The sequence below is a fragment of the Aotus nancymaae genome, unplaced genomic scaffold, assembly GCF_030222135.1.
Source record: "Aotus nancymaae isolate 86718 unplaced genomic scaffold, 86718_ANA_hifiasm-v0.15.2.pri h1tg000046l, whole genome shotgun sequence".
Taxonomy (NCBI): Eukaryota; Metazoa; Chordata; class Mammalia; order Primates; family Aotidae; genus Aotus; species Aotus nancymaae.
The window spans coordinates 6,794,431-6,815,340 of NW_026988460.1; the positions used below are offsets into that span (position 1 = coordinate 6,794,431).

General features: G+C 38.7%; 1 protein-coding gene across 2 annotated transcripts in view; it reads right to left on the reverse strand.

Annotated features, from left to right (window-relative positions):
- SHQ1 (SHQ1, H/ACA ribonucleoprotein assembly factor) overlaps positions 1–19,456 on the reverse strand; it is a 104,381-nt gene extending 84,925 nt beyond the window's left edge. Inside the window, exons 1-5 of one of the 2 annotated variants that reach the window (XM_012474185.3) lie at positions 19,211–19,456; positions 15,853–15,917; positions 14,015–14,137; positions 12,816–12,970; positions 3,619–3,731 (exon numbers count right to left, since the gene is read on the reverse strand). In XM_012474185.3, the coding sequence (XP_012329608.2) occupies positions 3,619–3,731; positions 12,816–12,970; positions 14,015–14,137; positions 15,853–15,917; positions 19,211–19,353 (599 nt within the window). In that variant the 5' untranslated portion in view covers positions 19,354–19,456. Of the gene's footprint in view, positions 1–3,618; positions 3,732–12,815; positions 12,971–14,014; positions 14,138–15,852; positions 15,918–19,180 lie in introns of both variants that reach the window. The other variant, XM_064361913.1, reaches the window with a different exon arrangement.
- Positions 19,457–20,910: the final 1,454 nt, after the last annotated feature.

A 20,910-nucleotide genomic window follows, 5' to 3' on the forward strand; every position in this document is an offset into this window, starting at 1 on the left:
AGGCAGTTAGTGAGTACTGCACTAAACCAGACACAGATGAGGGCCAGAAATTGATAAAGTGAGAAAAAAAAAAATTACAGAGATAAATGGTACAACTTCAGGATTGATTGAATGTGTGGGATAAGAAAGAAGGCAAAGATGAATCCCTGCTTTCTAACCTGGGTGACTAGAATGAAAAATGGGGCATCAACCAAGTTAGAAAATTCACAAAGACTTTAGAGACGTAAAATGATAAGTTTAATTTTGGACATGTTGAAACAGAGGAATCAGTGGGATGCGCAGTCACTCTCTAACCCTTCAATCTGCTTTTTCTTCACAGCACTTGATCACAATAAAAATAGTGTCTACTTCCTCCACTATTATGGAAGCCCCATGGAAGACACAGAGATTGAGATCTTGCCATATTCAGCACGGTCTCTGTGACACTGTTTGGCAAGTGGTTCATTCAGACAAATATTTGTTGAACAAATAAATGCATAAATAAAAGAATGGATACGTAAAGTTGTATTCTAATGTTTTTTCCTCAAGTTTCGTGTTTTGAATTGAGAGCTACATCAGAAGCATGTGATATTGCTCCCAGTCTTCCAATTATTATTTGTTGCCTTAAGATTTACTCAATAAATCCAAGAGCTTAAAATCAATATAACATCTTCTTTCACAAATTCAGAGTAATGAAAAATTATCATAATTTAAAATGGTAGGGCTGGGCGCAGTGGCTCATGCCTGTAATCCCAGCACTTTGGGAGGCCAAGGCGGGTGGATCACGAGGTCAAGAGATCAAGACCATCCTGGTCAACAAGGTGAAACCCCGTCTCTACTAAAAATACAAAAAAATTAGCCGGGCATGGTGGCGCGTGCCTGTAATCCCAGCTACTCGGGAGGCTGAGGCAGGAGAATTGCCTGAACCCAGGAGGCGGAGGTTGCGGTGAGCCGAGATCGCGCCATTGCTCTCCAGCCTGGGTAACAAGAGTGACTCCGTCTCAAAAAAAAAAAAAAAAAAAAAAATGGTACCACAATGGTATAAAATCATTTCTGTTCCTTTTCTTACGTCACAGATGTTTAGAATACTAACTAAATTTTTGTGTTTTCTCCCAAATAAAGAAATAGGCAAGATTTTATAAATTGGTTAATGTAAAATGTATGCCAACAATTAAAAAACAATTTGGGAAAAAGAAAACCTAACACTCCCAGCAAGAGAAATATGAACACTTGGTTATAACAATAAACAAAGAGGAATGACTATTAAGGAATGCTTCAAGATGCTGTCAACATATTTTAATGTAAAAATAATACCCCAAAAGAAGAATTACAAATGATAACAAATGGATAATAAAAAACAATAAACATTTATGGATCATCTATTATATGCCCAGCACTGTACTGGGCCGCAAAACATGCAAATATATATATTATACCACAATAGCATCCAGATTCTACAAAAAAAGACTTTTAAATAACAATCTAAAATCACATATGTGCCTTTGAAATGCATAAATTTTTCTTTACAATAATTGACTTCACCGTGTTCTGTTTAGGCTGAAATTAAAATTAGTTTTCCTAAAGCCCCCTCAAATCCTGACATGAGGAAACACTATGACTTGTAAAGACAAGTCCAACAACTTACAAATAGGTAATATTATGCTAATATTATATACATTATGTATTACACGTATATATTATAATGTATTATCTGCTGGTAGAAAGTAATTTAAAGTGAGCCTTTTTTCTCCACTGTTTTAACCACTATCAACAACAAAAAAAAAGCACTGAGCTAAAAAACATTTTTAATTAAAAATTTAAAAGAATTTTAGTTGCATTTCATTTAATATTAATACATTTGGGTAAGTCAGTCAGTCAGCTAATATAAACAATGAGTAGAAACACAAAAATTACACTGAGTCAAAGTCTCACTGCTGTCAGAAAAGTCACAAAGAACTTTCTTTACCTCATGACTCCCACTCTCCTCACTTAGCCCATGACTAAATTTAAACCATTCCTGTAAGAAGAACTGTTCTTGGAGAAATGGAAAGAATATTTCATGCATAGTATTAAAGAAAATGAGTTTCTGGATAAAGAAACACAGAAGATGGAGAAAAATAAGAGCTGCTTATATCACACTGCTAATTTTAAATTCCAATTTCCTAATTCTCTCAGGCCATAGTTATTCTTCTAGTTTTAGAAGAGAAGAGATAGGCAGTTCTACTAACTAAGCTCCTCCCACTTGAAATTTCAGTCTTGTAAGGCTCATTCTGTTTTTATGCTAGCCTGAAAAATCTGCTGACAATGAAATTTCCACTTTAAATATTCAGCATGACTTTAAATGGGTTTCTTCAAATTACTCTTCAGTGGACCTTTTAAAACCACAATTGGAGAGATAAAGGTAATTAGAAATAGCTATGTAAATGGAGTTGAATCTCTCAGATGTCCTCCAAAATGTAACATACCCTGCTCTTACCCAGTTTCCCTTAGGATGTTGAACAGTTCAACCATTTATCATCACACATCAGTCATTCCATTTGCACATCACAAGATATATCCCTGCCATTCCAATTAGTATCCTACTGTGTCACAGGAGATAGAACGTTAATCACAAGAGCTACAGCAGTTAAACTGAAATAGTGTACATGAAAAGGATATACAAAATGACAAATGGAGAGACTCTTTTCAAGTCCTGGCCAAGCCACTTAGCAGCAGTGTGACCCTGAGCAAGTCCCTTAACCTCCTCTCCTCATCTGTTGTGAAAATGAAATAATCACAAGGGCACTTAATAAGCTGCAGGCACTATACAAACATAAGGAGACATGATGATTATAGCTATATATGTAACAGTTTAGAAAACGTTGACCTAGAATAATAATGGAGGTCTACACCAACATAAAATACTCATTCTCCACGCATCCTAGTAGAGCCACATGTCCAAGAGAGGTCAATTGACAATCCTTAGAAGAAATGCACTATCCTGGCCAGTGGGGAGTATCACAATCTCTAAAGTGATCAAGTACCTTTCTGTTAATTAGATAAGTTCTTTATGCAAATATAAGCCTGATGGAGACAGATTATAGCCAAAAACACAATTAATGCTGGTGGGAAATACAGTAAAATTTCAAATTAGATTTATGCTCTACCACAAAGAATAATTCTTTGTTCACTGGAAACATATCATTGATTACAAGTGCTAATGGATGAAAGTATCAGGAAGATCCTGGGATAAGCCAAGAAATGGTGGTACAGGTACACTCAAATTCCTGAAGAAATTAAAACATATTTTCATTTATGCATACCATTATCACAACCAAAAGTTTACTTAAAAGAAGTGTAATAGTCTCATGAATTTGGTGTTCTATTTTTAAGCCTGGCAAGCAAAAAGAACTTTTTAAAAGTATGTTAGACGAGTTCTCTGTTGCTAAGATGAACAACTTGAGATATAAGAGGCAACATCTTACAAAGATCACAAAGATACAACAGTCATAGGTTAATTCGAATGTCCATTAAGGTCTTCAGTCATCAATAATTTCTGGAATCCAAAACGCACATGCCTAGCAGAGTTAAAAAGACACTCAAAAATTTTAAAATAAATGTCAAGTAAATTATTTAATTCCAAAAAAACTCATTACTCACAGATAATGATCAGGATCAAACTTGGCCAGCTCAGCGGCCAGGCGCTTCTGTCTTCGTTCAACAGCAGGGGTGAAATCTGGATCCTTAACATCAACGACATCACTCAATTCATCCTGTGGACACCCAGAAAAGAAAGAATAATTGCTATGTCCTATTTTTATCATTTAAAAATCAAATTTTGCACAAAAAGCCAAAGCACAGGAAGAATCTAACTGATCAGTAAACCATGACGTTACCTGCGACATTTAGATTCAAATCCAACAAATGTTTAAGCACCTACTACTACTTGGTAGGCCCTGTTAGATCTTCCTCATATATTATCTCATTTAATCCTTACAACAAACAAGCTGATTGACATATATAAAGGCTATAAAAGCTTAACATAAAAAACAGAATGGAATAAACCCCTACAGGCAAGCAGGAACATTTAATTCAACATCCATTTCCCCATTTACACCTAGAGATCTGAAAGTTATTAAATGTAGAGTGTCTTCATTATCAGACAACTACACTTAGTCTTTTCTCTCTTCCTATAGTCTAGCTCAGCTGGTCTAAAGAGGCATTACCATACAGATTGAATATCCCTTATCTGAAATGTTTGGGACCAGTTTGTTCTGGATCTTGAATTTTTCTAAATTTTAGAATATTTACATTACACCAGTTAAGTAGCCCTATTCCAATAATCCCAAATGCGAAATACTCCAAAGAGTACTTCCTTTGAGTGTCATGTTTGTGGTCAAAAAGTTTTGGATTTTGGACCATTTCAGATTTCAGATCCTGTAAAAGACTATATACAGGCTGGGCATGGTGGCTCACTCCTGTAATCCCAGCACTTTGGGAGGCCAAGGTGGGTGGATCGCTTGAGCCCAGGAGTTCGAATCAACCTGAGCAACATGGCGAAAACCCATCTCTACAAAAAAAATACAAAAATTAGCCAGACATGGCCGCTCCTGCTTGTAGTCTCAGTTACTTGGGAGGCTGAGGTGGGAGGATGGCTTGAGCCAAGAAGATGGAGTCCACAGTGAGCCAGTATCATACCACTGTGCTCCAGTCTGGGCAACAGAGCCAGACCCTGTCATAAATAAGTAAATAAGAAAAAACAATAATTTTTATGGGCAATTTCGACACAGTATATGACTTTCCATTGAAAAATGTAAAAAACAAATCCTAAGAATCAGTTTTCCTATAATTGCCTTTACCTAGATGTGCATACATTGATATGGAACATGTTTCCCAAGCCAAATCCTACAGAATAAATGCACATTAGAAAAACTACCTAGGATAACATATGGTCTTTATTCTTTTCACCAGAATTGTGAACAAAGAAACATTAAACAATGTGAAATACTCCTAAAACTGTGTCTTTGTTTCTTTCTTCTGTCTCACTACTCCTGCTACCAACCACAAGTGAGAAGTACAGATATTGGAAGAAGTTTAAAGAATATTAGCTGAAAAGAAATCAAGAAAAATAACTTAGTTGAGAAAGCAAACTGTTAAGACATTTATAAACAGAATTACAGGTTGGTACCTAATAAGCAGGTTTAAAAGTTGATGGCAGCCGGGCGCGGTGGCTCAAGCCTGTAATCCCAGCACTTCGGGAGGCCGAGGCGGGTGGATCACGAGGTCAAGAGATCGAGACCATCCTGGTCAACATGGTGAAACCCCGTCTCTACTAAAAATACAAAAAATTAGCTGGGCACGGTGGCGCATGCCTGTAATCCCAGCTACTCAGGAGGCTGAGGCAGGAGAATTGCCTGAACCCAGGAGGCGGAGGTTGCGGTGAGCCGAGATCGCGCCATTGCACTCCAGCCTGGGTAACAAGAGCAAAACTCCGTTTCAAAAAAAAAAAAAAGTTGATGGCTATAATGCAAAAACCATTGCAACAAACGTGAGCAATGCTGAAGCAGTTAGAGATAGGATAGAGCCTCTCCATATATCAACATTTCCATATAATAATTTTAAAATTCTTTCATCCCTATCACAATCCATTTAGCTTAAGTAGTATCAACAATATTTCATCTAAGCACATACTAATATAATAAAAGAGTTCAGAGACCTTTTTAGAAGTCACCGGAACAGGCCAGGTGTGGTGTCTCACACCTGTAATCCCAGCACTTTGGGAGGCCAAGGTGGGCAGACTATCTGAGGTCAGGAGTTCAAGACCAGCCTGGCCAACATGGCAAAACCCTAATTAGCCAGGCGTGGTGGTATGCACCTATAATCCTAGCTACTCAGGAGGCTAAGGCAGGAGAATTCTTTGAACCTGGAAGATGGAGGTTGTAGATTATGCCACTGCACTCCAGCCTGGGCAACAGAGCAAGATGCTGTCTTAAAAAAAATAAAAAAGTCACTGGAACATCTAGAACATCATAATACTGTCAAGTACAAACGTTCTGGGCAAAAACCAGATTACTGGCTATCTCCAAACTTATAAAAATTTACGATCCTAAAGTTCCTTTGCAATTTACTTTTTGGAGACTTATAATGTATTATACTATCCTACAGAAATATTATTATTTAGTATTTTCCTTTGAGTGTCATGCTGGTGCTCAAGTTCTGCATCTACATCCCAGATCCAGTGTAATCACACAGATTCTCTGAACCTCAGCTTCTTTACTACAGAGTCCAATGACATCTCTATCATAGCACTAGGTATTAGCTTCCTCTTTGCTTCCTGTGCTGTAACAAATGTGCACAAACTTGGGCTTAACACAATGCACATTTATTATCTTTCAGTTCTGGAGTTCAGAAGACCAAAATCAATCTCCCTGAGCTAAAATCAAGAGGTTCTAGGAGAGATTGTTTCTTTGTCCTTTCCATCTTAGAAGCTGTCCTCATTCTCTGGTTTGCAGCCTCACATCATAATACCATTACTCCATCGGGTTCTTTTTGTTTGTTTGTTTTCTGAGACATAGTCTTACTTTGTCGCCCAGGCTGGAGTGCAGCAGTGCTCGGCTCACTGCAACCTTCACCGCCTGGTTCATGCAGCTCTCCTGCCTCAGCTTCCCAAGTAGCTGGGATTACAGGTGGGTGCAACCACGCCCGGCTAATTTTTGTATTTTTAGTAGAAATGGGGTTTCACCATGTTGGCTAGGCTGGTATCAAACTCCTGACCTCAAGTGATCTGCCCACCTCAGCCTCCCAAAGTGTTGGGATTACAGACACAAGCCACTGTGCCTAGCCTCTCCCTTGGCTTCTAGTATCACATTACCCTTTTTTTTTTTTTTTTTTTTTTTTTTCATTTTTGACCCTCTTTCTTCCCTCTTATAAGGACCCTGTAATTAGAGTGGGCCCACTTAGATAACCCAGGATACTCTCCCCATCTCAACATTCATAACATAACCACATCTGCAAAATACCTTTTGACACATAATATAACATATTTTGGGATAAGCACAAAGACATCTTTTGGGGGGAAGGGGACGATTTTCTGTACCACAGGCTATCGTGAGGATTAAATGAGATAATATAAGTAAAGAACAAGCAGAGGCCTCAATACATTCAGTAATGTCAGTCTCCTTTCTCTCTGTCTGCCTCTTCCACTGCTGCTCCCTGTTACTTACTGGTTAACTTCCTACTGAGTACAAAGCCTCCCTCTGCTTCCATTTCCTCACCTGCTAATAGCAATTTTAAAAAAGACTTAAATGTTCTGCTTCATTATTTTACCTGGAGCAGAAATAAAGTCATAAATGGGGTATAATCTGTGAGTCTTTGTAGATAACTCTACATTTCAGGGGATAAATGAACTTTAGCTGTGCTAAGTGCTTTAAATAAAATGCTAACTGCACTGAGAATAGACCCACATTGTGAGCACAGTTCTGCATAATCTAGCCCATCTTGTTGTTCTTCAACCGCATGTCCACCATCCTCTTCTGGCTCAAATATGCTCAAGTCACTCACTATTCTTTCCATTTCTAGATCCCGTCAATCAATCCCAACCCTGAGCCTTTGCACTTACAGTACCCTTCTCATTACTGAGAACTCAGTGCAAATGTCACCTTCTCAAAGGAGTCTTCTCTGGGCATCCTAGCCAAAGTAGTACCTCCAGTCTTTTACCTCACCCCATCCTTTCCCTTTACGTATAAATATCTGTCATTATCCTGCTACTGGTTATTTGTTTACATAATTACTGTCTGTTTCCCCACCAGAATGTTCTCTGAGGGTAGAGATCTCATCGATCATCTTCTTCACTGTATCCCCATCACTGAGCCTGGTGTCCAATATTAAATCATCCATTCCGCAAATAGTGCTAGAGGGCCTGCTATGCAGTAGGCACTGTTCTGGGTGCTGAAGTGGAAATCCAGTAATAAACACAAAGACCAGGTCTCTACTCTCCTGGGAAGGAGAACTGACCAATAAGAAAGCAGTTCTCTTTCCTTTCTCCCTCTTTATCCCCCTGGCCTCCAAATTCAGGGCCTCCACATATAGTGATGCAACAAGTACACAGCAGAACATGAGTGTTCACAGCAGTGCAAGCCCCACCCCAGCTTGTTCTATACACAGTCACATGCAGCAGCCCTGTTCAAACTGGACCCTAAAAAAGAAACAGAAACAAATTAAAAGGCCGGGCGCGGTGGCTCACACCTGTAATCCCAGCACTTTGGGAGGCCGAGGCAGGTGGATCATGAGGTCAAGAGATCGAGACCATCCTGGTCAACATGGTGAAACTCCGTCTCTACTAAAAATACAAAAAATTAGCTGGGCATGGTGGCGCGTGCCTGTAATCCCAGCTACTCAGGAGGCTGAGGCAGGAGAATTGCCTGAACCCAGGAGGCGGAGGTTGTGGTGAACCAAGATCGCGCCATTGCACTCCAGCCTGGGTAACGAGCAAAACTCTATCTCAAAAAAAAAAAAAGAAACAAATTAAAAACAAAGGTAGCCTGGGGTTTAGAAGTAGAAGGCATCAATCAACCAAAGGGAAGAAAAAGGATGAGAAGTGTTAAACTACAGCAGGAAAAAAAGGTTCATTTTTCTTTGAAACAATTGGTATGGCCACTAGATATCAGAGCTATTTAAAGATAGGTGTTGCCAAGAAAATATCATGCAGGATTTAAATTAGGCTTATGGAAGTTTAGGCATAGGTAAGGCAGAGGCAATCCAGAGAGAAAATAAAGAACAGTGAACATATCTGGCTAGTAAGTCTCCTGGAAACAATGGCCTCAGGTCCCTGTGTAGCCAAGAGAAGGACAGGGCCAGCAAGCCTGGCGTCCTGCAGTGCTGGCAGCAGCAGTCCCAGGAGCTTGCTGGGTTGGCGCCCAGAGACTAGGATTGTTGCTGCTGGCAGCCACCACTGCCAGAAGCTTGTTGTGAAGTCCTGACTTTGAGCAGTCAGGGCAGTTTTCCAAAGGCACCCTGGTGGCTGGCAACAATTTCAGAAAAGAAAGCAAGCCAGGGGGTAGGGGGAGTATATCTGTGTGTATGAGGAGTAGAGGGAGGAATGTTCAAAGAGAATTTCTTTCAGCAAAAATATTTTATTTTCTATAAAATATAGAAGTTTGCAAGCAAATCCTGTCTAAAAAGTTGGAGGCAAAAAATATGAAAGACTTCTGTAAAGGGCTAAATTATTCAATGACGAAAAGATCCCTGAGTGTTGAAATTATGAAGAATTTTTTTTACTTTCTTTGTATTATATTTTGTATAATGTATAACATTTTTAGACAGGATTTGCTTGCAAACTTCTATATTTTATAGAAAATAAAATATTTTTGCTGAAAGAAATTCTCTTTGAACATATAATATTATACAATATATAATTATATATTATACAATATATTATACAATCTAATTATATATTTTTACAACATATATTTTACAATATAATTATATATTTTTACAATATATTATACAATATAATATATAATTATATATTATACAATATATCATATATCATATACAATATACAATGTATAATATATAATTATATATGATATATTGTGTAATATATCTGTATTGCTTTTATTATCAGAAACAAAAAAAGCTATTTTTCATCCATGGGGGGAGGAAAAAGCTGTAAAAATACTGATATGCGTAGTCAATGAAACTGTATAGACCTCTCTTCATCTATAGGCAGAACTGGAAAAAATAAACTTGTGAGAAAATACTATTTGAAAAAATGGTGAGGTTTTAAAAATTATTTTTTAAATTAGAAGAGATGTTCTAAAATCTCTTATTTGTAATCATCAATTTAGTTTCTTCTAGCTGCTTTACTCATAGAAACAGGGTCATATTGTTAAACTTACATGATCACTCAGTTTTGAACCACTTGTTACAGCTGCCATAAACAGAGCAGCTGTGAATGCAGAACTCTGCAAGTAATTAACCAATTATGCAAGATTTCTGTGGCAATATTTCATAAAACATATCTACCTTAATATCTTCAGGAGGATACATTTGAACTTTTGGAATATTGGGTTTACACTTGATTTCTAAAAGTCTGGTTGCTACACACCAAGTGCTGAGCACAGTAAATCCCTGGAGCAAGGTGAGCTTCAGGATTCACTCTTTCGGAGTTTAGAAAGGTAATATGGTGCACACACCATATTTTAGGTAATACCGTTTAAGAAGTCTGGGGCAGCACCCATAACCAAATACTACTTCTATTGGAAATTTTTTAATATGTACATTAAGTGGGATTAAAAAACTCATAGAAGTTCAGGTCAAGTTTTGCCACCAAATTAAATACTGTAAAATGTTCAGTTTTCAGAACTTTTTGTGATCCCAGTATTGCACATACGGGGTTATAAACCTGTACTGCAAGTAGTATATTATTTATATTATAAAACCCTTAAGAGTTTTCCCAAATGCTCAGCTGTTTTTCCCCTACATTAGGGAATATGCAAATTGTTTAGAAAACCAATGCTCATGCAATTAAAATTTGAACAAGAGTTTAATGATTTTAGACAAGCCATTTTAAATGCTTAGAATAATAAACATTAAATTCAGTGGTTCACTTCCTTTTTTTTTTTTTTTTTTGAGATGTAGTCTCACTCTGTCACCCAGACTGGAGTGCAGTGGCATGATCTCAGCTCACTGCAACCTCTGACTCCTGGGTTCAAGTGATTCTCCTGCCAGCCTCCCAAATAGCTGAGATTACAGGTGTGTGCCACCACGCTCAGCTAATTTTTGTATTTTTAGTAGAGACAGCGTTTCACTATATTGGCTAGACTGGTCTGGAACTCCCAACCCCAGGTGATCCACCTGCCTTGGCCTTCCAAAGTGCTGGGATTACAGGCATGAGCCACTGCGCCTAGCCACAGTGGTTCATTTCTGATGAGAAATAGAGGGATGTAAACAGGAAGGGATAGACAAGAACTTCAATTATACTGGTTAATGTTTAATGCTTTTAACCTAAGGAACAGATATCTAGGTATTTGATACATTAGTTAAGACATCCAAAAAGACAGAAAGTATAGCAGCTTTAAAAAAAAAATCAACTTAAATTATTTATTAAGTGAACATTTTCAAGATACAAGAATTTCTGACCTAAAAGGAACTCATTCTAGGCTCACATTATGGCATTCCTGCAGCATCTCAGCAACTTGTCAGAAATCCTTCACAAGGAGTTTCCCTAAACAGCAGCAGCAATTAAGAAACAATCCCTGGCCTCAGGAAGCACTTCTAATCTAAATATAAAATCTGTACTTAGCCTGTGTGACATTTATTATCATTTGCAGATAGCATTAGACCGGCAAGCCCAAAACAGACTGACCACAAACTAGATTTTGGCCAAACAACAGAGATCCATTCACTATAGTTCCTGCTATAGACAACACTGACTCTATTCTAATTACCTCTGAGATCACCAGTGAATGTGATCAAGCAGAGAGAATATGAGCAGACCACAACTCAGCAGAAAAACATCTACGTTTTTAGAAGGAAGGCTATTTCATCAGCATTATTTGCTCCTAAGTAAATCTCAATTTTGTTCCCTTTAAGGAATTTTGAGAGCATTTTATATTTTTCAAGGGCAGGAGTCTTTACAGCATTCTACACTTTCCAATGAGTTTTCACATGCATTATCTTTATAAATTTTCAAGACAGCCTTATGAAGTAGGTAAGCAAATTTATCCCCACTTTCCAAAGAGGAGACAAAATTTACTTGTGGTCAAATAAGTAAGTAAGTTGGCCTGGAATCCCAAATCTAAACAGAGGAAGGAGCTGGACCAGAACCTAAGTCTTTTCCCTTTCCTTGGTAAATTCATATACGTCTTGCAATAATAAACTACATTCTAAACAGGTGTAATAGCCTCTACTCAAATCAGGGATAAAGAAAAAGAAATTGTTAATTCCTGTTTCTTCCACTTAAAACAATGAAAAATTAATACTGCAAGTCAATAGTTTACAAACACTTTCATTACACAACAATCCAAGAGAAATGTTTTCTTCTTCTTTTTTTTTTTTTTTGAGACGGAGTCTCGCTCTGTCGTCCAGGCTGGAGTGCCGTGACACAATCTTGGCTCCCTGCAACCTCCGCCTCCCAGGTTCAAGCAATTCTCCTGCCTCAGCCTCCCGATTAGCTGGGATTACAGGCACACACCCCACACCCAGCTAACTTGGCCAACATGGCAAAACTCCACCTCTACTAAAAATACAAAAATTAGCCAGGTGTGATGGTGGGGGCCTGTAATCCCAGCTCCTTGGGAGGCTGATGCAAGAGAATCACTTGAACCAGAGAGGCAGAGGTTGTCATGAGCCAAGATCTCACCACTGCTAGTCTTAGCAATAGGGTGAGACTCAAAAGAATAAATAGACAATGGTACCTACTACACACCAAGAATTAAACACTTTGATCAAAACACACAATCTCATTCTCATCAGGAGCATTCTATTTTATTTACATATAGAAGAGACATCATGCCATAAGTCCATGATCTCACTCTTCAGATATACAAAACATAAAGCTTTGCAGGAAGTATGAGAGAGGAGTTCTGTTTTGTATTTTGGAAATGTCATGTCTAGAATATTGAATAAAGGGGAGAAAAAAGAAAGCCATGGGACATGGGTAAGAGCAGTACAGTTGGGCAGAGCAGCCAATGAAATGGAAGGGAACAAACATCTATGTACTCTAGTTCTGCTAAGTGCTTTAAATGCATTACCTCCTGTAATATTATTTTTAAAAACCACCAAGTGTAAGCCTAACTGAAATCATTCAAATGGAAAAACCCTATAGACCAAGATCTTTCAGAAAGACAACATACCTGTAACCGCTGAAATACTCCTGATCGCAAGTTTCCAAATCCATAGTGGCACTGCGGGTTTAAAGCACTCTCTGATATCTCTTCATAGGGTGTCTGCTCAATTTCCCAATCAAAGTCTTCATCATCAACTACTTCCTCGGGAATCTCAGAAGCACCTGAATGTGTTAAATATTATTTTTTTTAAGTATTAGATTTCCTAGGTACAACTAGGGAAAGAAAAAGTATAGGGAAAAAATGCCCACATAGACGTACCAAAAGACATGTACAAGAATATTCATAGCTCCGTTATTCGTGATAGCCAAAAAAAAAAAAAAAACAAAAATGTGGTATATTCACACAATGGAATATTACCTAGCAATGAAAGCAAACAAATCTCAGCTACAATATGAATAAATCTCACAAAAATAATGTTAAGTGAAAGAAGTCAGACAAAAAGAACATACTGTATGACTTATATATGCAACAACAAAACAGGTAAAACAGAGGATAGTGGTTACCTTGGAGAGAGGGCAAAGTAATAGAAGAATACAGGATGGGGTTCCAGGGTGTTGAAAATGCTCCATTTCTTGACAGAGGTACTGTTCACTCTACATCGGTGGTCCCCAAACTTTTTGGCAGTAGGGACTAGATTTGAGGAAGATAACTTTTCCACAGATGAAAGGGGTGAAGAGATGGTTTTGAGGGATGAAACTGTTCCACCTCAGATCATCAGGCTTTAGATTCTCATAAAAGAGCACACAACCTAGATCCTTCGCAGGCGTAATCACAATAAGTTTGTGCTCCTATGAGAATCTAATCCAATCGGACAGGAGACGGAGCTCAGGCAGTAATACTCCTGGCCCTCCGCTCACCTCCTGCTGTGCAGCCAGGTTCCTAACAGGCCATGGACAGTACTGATCTGCAACTGGAGGGTTGGGGACCCCTGTTTTACGTAACTCACTGAACTGTGCACTTCTGATCTTACTTCAAGACACTAATATTTTGCCAATCACAAAATGCTGTTTCAATTGGTACAAAAATATGACTGCTCTGGTTCAATAGGATATTTTATGCCTTAATTACCAAAGAATTAATTTTCCTATGGCTTCACATGACCACCTTATAACTGAAGTATTTTCTTCAATTTCCTATTCACTATATCCTATTTCCCCTAGAAACATCAGCATTCCAAATATTTCTATTTATCTTAATAAACATACCTAATTCTTCCACAAGTGGTTTTGCCGTTCTGGATTTTCTTGGTGCCAGAAGAGCAGTTAACATATTCAGTCCTTCGAAATGCTGGCCAGGGGTTTCTTTGGGCAGGCGAATGGTAAAAATTCCTTAAAGATAAATTTGTTTTATGTTTAGATTAAAATATTCAAAAAGCTGGGCACAATAGTTCACATGAGTCATCCCAATACTCTGGTAGGCTGAGGCGGGAGGATCATTTTAGCCCAGGATTTCAAGACCAGCCTAGGCAAGATAGCAAGATCCCATCTCTACAGAAAATAATAAAATCTTTTTAATTAAAAAATAAATAAATAAAATAGTCAAAGACTTTACAATATATCTAAGAAATACATGTCTTGGTAAAATGTAATTCTATTTTACAGAGCTCTAAAACGATGCCCTCACGGATTCAGTGAATACAAGTCAAGATAGAAAAAGGTTCTTAATAGGGTTTTTCAGAAGCTGTCATTTCTATAAAAAATTATAAATCTGTTAAAGCTACAGAATACTTTAGTCTTATGCAGTATAACCTTCACTTACTAATAATATTAAAAACCCAAGTTAAAACTTCTAAAAATCAATAGCTTAAGAAGGTAATAGCTAAGAATTAACCAGGACTTACTAATTAAGTAGATTTCTGGAAAAGGAGGGAAAAAAAATCAGAATACCTAATCCAACAGAGAATTGCAGCAGTTTTAAAAATACACAGAATCTTAGATACAACCATTATAGCTTAACAAGGTTTTTGGCATGTCAGGAGATCTATCCCTAAAGTCTGTCTATGGCAGACTCAAATTATATGTACTTCTTTTCTTTCCTTGACTGAGTTTATCAATCTTATTTAGGCTTCCCTGAGAACTTACTACAATATTTAGCACTCTTACATTTTAAAACATTTTGCCTCTTTCAGTATACTGAACTGAATTCCAATGTATCAAATACAATTCAGTCCAAATGCCTCCACATACACAATCTTCCTTAACTCCTGTGTACTTTGAAAATTTAATAATTTTGTTTCAGTATGTGAAAATTTAATAATTTTGTTTCAGTATGCAACTTACCTATAACCAAAAGCCAGTTTACTATCTAGAAAGTCAGTTTCACTATACTTCATTACACATTAATTACACTGCATTATGGTGGGTTAGATCTCTGTCATTTAACCCATGCTCCCATATCCCACCCTTAACCTAGTTCACTGAGGTGAATAAATATTCACTGAATAAACTACACAAGAGTACACAAGGTGTTCTAGATCCAATGACAAAGGAAGCCAGTGGCTTCTATAAAGAGAAAATAAATGGGTTTGTGGCTAGCTGAAATGATTGGCTTATCACTCATGAGAAGAAAATTCAATTAGCCTTTAAATGCCACCCATGCATAGTTTCTCTCTCATCTACCTGTTATTAAAATTCAAGTTTGAAAGTTATACAAGAATGATTCCATTCATAAGCTCATAAATCATCTACATTTTTTATGATTAATCATTTCACATGTTCTAATTTTTACTTTTAAATAGCTACTAAACGTAGAGGAAGTATCCTAGGATATAGAACCACAGTGTTTAACTTTACTTTAAAGAATACTGTGAAATACTTTAAAAGACTGGGGAAACCATAATAGTCAAAAAAAAAAAAAAAAAAAAAAAAAAAAACCCACCATCAATAACAGGCATTGGACATTAAGAAACAAGAAAGAGTGATAGGAACAGACTGTACTTGAAAGACATCAAAAGGTCCCCATGGTATCTTGAAAGATTATTACGTAAATACTCTAATGCAAAAAATGCCAAGAAAGAAACTAACAAAACTTCCAAAGACAATACCTTTATCTGCATCATAGGACCCTTGCTCGCTTCCATTTTCTACAATTCTTCCAGGAAGGGTTAATCTGCAGATTTAACACAGGTCTCATGAAGTCCTTAAATTATAACGTTAACATAAGTGGCCAAGAATACTAGTACACATTTAACCATCAAAATACATCAATCATTTTTTTAAAAAACCTCGGTATTTCTTTCACATTTTAACAAACTAAACAAGTTAGATTCTTTCCCCAACTAAGAAAGCAGAAATTAGAAATGACTCATCTTTCTAGATGAATACCCCTAGTCACCAATAAAATAGATACTGAAAAAGAAAAGCCACAATAAATGGTTATCACAATTTTATAATACAAGTTGAGTATCCCTAATCTGAAAATCTGAAATGCTCCAAAATCTGAAACTTTTTGAGTGCCAACATGACACCACAAAGTGGAAAACTCCACACTTGACCTCATGTGATGAGTCACAGTCAAAAAGCAGTCAAAATTTGGTTGCATACACAAAATTATTTAAAATACTGTATAAAACTACCTTCTGGCCATGTGCCATGAAGTAAATACACATGGTGTATTTAAAATAAATTTCATGTTTAAACTTGAGTTCCATCCCCAAGATATCTTACTATGTACAAATATTCCAAAACTCTAGAAAATCTGAAATTTCAGATAGGGAACACTCAATCTGTACAGATAAGGGATACCCAAGGGGAAACAATAAAAGAAACACAAAACCAATTGCTTATATCAGGCAAATTACTACTTTTTTTAAAAAAAGCAGAAAGCAAAAGTGTCAAATCTCATTACTATTAGGTGGGGATTTACCCCTCTTTAGTATTAAAAGAAATTAAGTGATTTCCCTGCTTTCAGTTTTACCCTAGTTCAATGAGTACTTTCACTGAGGCCCCAAAAGAACTTTTCTAAAACAGAAATCTAATTGTCACTTTTCTATTTTAAAAAGCGTCTATGCCTGCCTGATGTTGCCTACATAATTTAAACTCATCAGAAGAGCATATTAGGCCCACTCCATATCATTCCAAACTTGAAATTAGAGCTTCCTTTCCTCCCATGGCCCTCTCCCTTGTTTCCTACTAAATATGATTAAAAACAAAAACACCTGACAGTCCCAAAAGGCCCAGGTCCTCTAATGCCAAGGTTTCCTCCAGCTTCAATGCATTTTCAGAATGAAAATCCCTCTAAGCCAGAATAAGGAGTCAGTTTATGGGTGAGTTTGTTACAATGGTTACAAACACTAACATTGAGTGTCAGAATCTGAATTAAGTCCTAGATCTGCCATTTACCAGCTGTGTAAATTTATTTGGACAAGTTAATTATCTTCAAGAATTATAAATACCTCTTTTGTAAAGGGAGGAAATAACAGTAACTATCCAAGAGTTACTACGAGCATGAAATGATAACAGAGCTTAGTGGCAGGCACAGCAGGTGAGCATTGAGAAAATGTGAGCCTTTTTTTTTTTTTTTTTTGAGACAGAGTTTCGCTGTAGCCCAAGCTGGAGCACAGTGGCGCAATCTTGGCTCACTGCAACCTCAGCCTACAGGGTTCAGGAGATTCTCCTGCCTCAGCCTCCTGAATAGCTAAGATTACAGGCGCCTGCCACCATGCCTGGCTAATTTTTTGTATTTTTAGTAGAGACAGGGTTTCAACATGTTGGGCAGGCTGGTCTCGAACTCCTGACCTCAGGCAATCCACCCACCTCGGCCTCCCAAAGTGTTGGGATTACAGGCAAGAGCCACCACATCTGGCAGCAAACTGTATTTTCAAAGAACGCCCATCTCACAGCACTCTTCCCAACCATGAAGGTCTATGTCCCTTCCCCTTAAAATTCAGCAGGGTCTAGGACTGTTTTGATGAATACAATAAAGCAGAAGTGATGCCAGAACTGGAGCTTCAACATATAAATGTGGGAGCAAGAGTGGGGAGGGCCCACAAATATTCTGTCCATGGTAACAGGTAAATTAATAAAACCTCATCGTAACACTGTCCTAAAATCAAACGAGATAATCCACATAAAGCACTAACTTGGAGTAAAACTTCAGTAAATATTTGCTACCACCATAATCATCTTCTTCCTATTCTTCACATCTTGGCTTAAATATCTCCTCCCCAGAAAGGCTTTTCCTGACCACCGCATAAAATATGGGCCCCTTTTCATTCTGTATCAGTGCACTGCTTTCTCCTCACAACACTTACCACAATTAGATACACTGTTAGTTTATTGTTTTCCTCTCCCCAATGTAAAGTATATGAGGGCAAGACTTTGTCTTGTTCAGCACAATAATCCCAACACTGAAACTCAATAAATAAATTAAAGAAATGTGAATTTAAAAACTGGAAAGTGCAGTATATTCAAGTAGGTACGTTATATGGTCTAATGGAAATCTGAGCAAAACTGGCTCAGGAACAGTGAAAAAACCAGCTTGACTGGTGGAGAAGGTTTGTATCACTTTTGCACTTGGGCAGGAAAGGTAGGCTGGAGATACACTTGAGAAAAATTAGAAGGATGGATAAACAGACGGACAGGAATTGGCAGTGTTTTAGGAAGACTATGTGGCAGCGTGTCGTGTGGAATGAGATAAATAGCAGTGCTTATCCCTAAGGATCACTGTCAAAGTTAAATGAGATACAGCATCATAAAGCACTTAATGGAACTGCTTGTCTACCACACGGCCGGCGATCAGTATTAGCTGCTACTAAGGTTATGAATCTGCAAGGAGAATAATTTAAACACACCAAGTGCTGACGGCCCCTCACGGAGACTTGGGGGAAACAACCACATTTCAGTGGCGAAACCAGAGAAGCAGCAGACAGCAGGGAAGCAGGAGAACTAGGCTAATCTGGTGTCAAGAGGTCCAAAAAGGATAAGAACTTCAGGAAGTAGGGAGCGGTCAGCCAAGAGGTAAATGAACAAAAGGTGGCCGGGGAAAAGTTAAAAGGATCGACGGGCTGGGAAGTCTCGGGGATGTCAGCGCGCGCCGTTCCCGGAGAGGGAGAGACCAGGAGAGCCAAAGGAAAGAACAGAACAAGTCAGGACGGGACGAGAACTAGGGCTACAGGGCAGAAACGGAAAGTGACACGGTCCAAACACCACTTTTTAAAGTGATTCCACAATCCCTGTGAAGTGGGATTTTAAAAAGCTTAAGAGAAAGGCTTCTACAGAATCTAGAACGCACCCCTGAAAGAGGGGGGCACTTCCCTGGCACCAAGAGAAGCTGCGGAAACGTCGGGAAAAGGCAGTTCGCGCCAAGTGCTACCTCGTCCTTGCATTCTCCCTCTAAACCAGTTATCTAACGAATGAAACCCCCAAAAGCACCTTTCCTGCGGCCAGGCACCCGGAACTCGCCTGAGAAAGTACGGCTTTGCGTAGAACTTAAAGTCGGACCCCTCGAAGTATACGTCGAACTCGGAGACCCGAGCGTAGGGCACGCGGATGGCGATGGTCAGAAAGTCTGGCTCCTGGCTGAGGTCGAACGCCGGGGTCAGCATCGCCACGTCGGACGCAAGGGTAGGCGCCTCTAGCTCTCACTGCCGCCGAGGCCCGACCACGAAAACTCTCCGAGTCCCCACGCTCAGGAACCCACGCTGTAAGCCACAGAGCTTCCGGCTCGAGGCGGAAGTGCTCGTGCGTGAGGCAGGAAGTCCCGCCCCACGCCTATCTCCATGGAATCGGGACGCCATTCGGGAAGAGGTGGAACTTTCAAAACCGCCAAGAGGAGAGAGGACGTGGCGAGTGGTGCCTGGACGCATGAGTTGAACCAAGGGGATGACTAGCCACCAAGCCTTTTTCGAGGTTCTTAGAGACAATTTTAACAGCACTCACCTGGCAGGTAGACAGACGTGCGTTTGAATCCCTTCTCTGCCACAACTTCCCAGCTTTAAGACCTTGTGAAAGTTACAAAACCTCTCTATATATTATATAAAACGAGGATAATACGAGAACCTACCCTCATAGAGATGCTGTGAGGGTAGCATGAAATTGTGCATGTAGAACTCTAATAACGTACCTGGCAAGTTGTCCGCGCTTGATGTGCTGAAGTAGTCACCGCAGTAGCCACAGCGGCGCCGTTACAGTGGTTTCCCTTGGTTCTCACCTGCCTTGTCAACAATTCCTCTTACACTCTCCCTTTCCTCTCTCTCTCTTTCCACTTCCCTTTTTCTGCAGCTTTGTCTCTCATTCTTAACCGCTTATTTGAAGAGTTTTCTCTTTAACAGGGCGTCCGTCCCACTAATCTTATTTAATCTGCGCTGCAAACGCTAAAGAAAAACGGCTCAGAGACGTTAAGCAGTATGTTTTATAACCATGCATTTTACAGTGATTAGAACTCAGAACGTTTGACTCTTAAATCGTGTTAGTGATTTCTCTCACAAATTAAGGTCCCTCGATATTCCCCTTCTTTCCTTTTTCTCACTGTTGTCCTTACACTTGTCTGAGGACATCTTTTCTTTTTTTTTCTCTACTTGTCTTCCCTGTATTTTCTCCCTTTAGAATGTGCTCCTTATACTCTCTCGGTGCCTCTCCCACTAGTGAGAGGGATCTTCTCCCACATATTCCTTGGCCTTCCCACACATGTTGTTTCCTGTTATTCCACCGCTAATTAGAATAGTCCAGTTGTGGTATTTATTCCGTGGTTTTAAGTATCAGTGGGAAAGGGATGAAAGTCGTCTTCTAGGACAGTGGAGATAACCAGAAAACTTCAAAACCCTTTTCAATCTCCAATTGTTTCATGATTCTAAGGAAACGTTATTGAAACTTCATGAGAACTCAAAAAAAAATTAATAGTAACAGGAGCTAACATTAATTAAATACTTACTATGTGCCAGCACTGCAGCAAACCCTATAATGATCTTATTTTCCCTCCTGACAGCTCTATGAAATAGGCATTATATATTCCCTTGGATTACACAAGATCTTACAGCTAGTAAGTGGTGCAATGGGAATGGAAACCCAGGTGAGTCTGATTCCTAGGCCCAGGCTCTAAACTGTTACAGAGTTGACTCCCTCTGTTATTACCACCTACTTCCTTTGTTTCACATTCTAAGGCC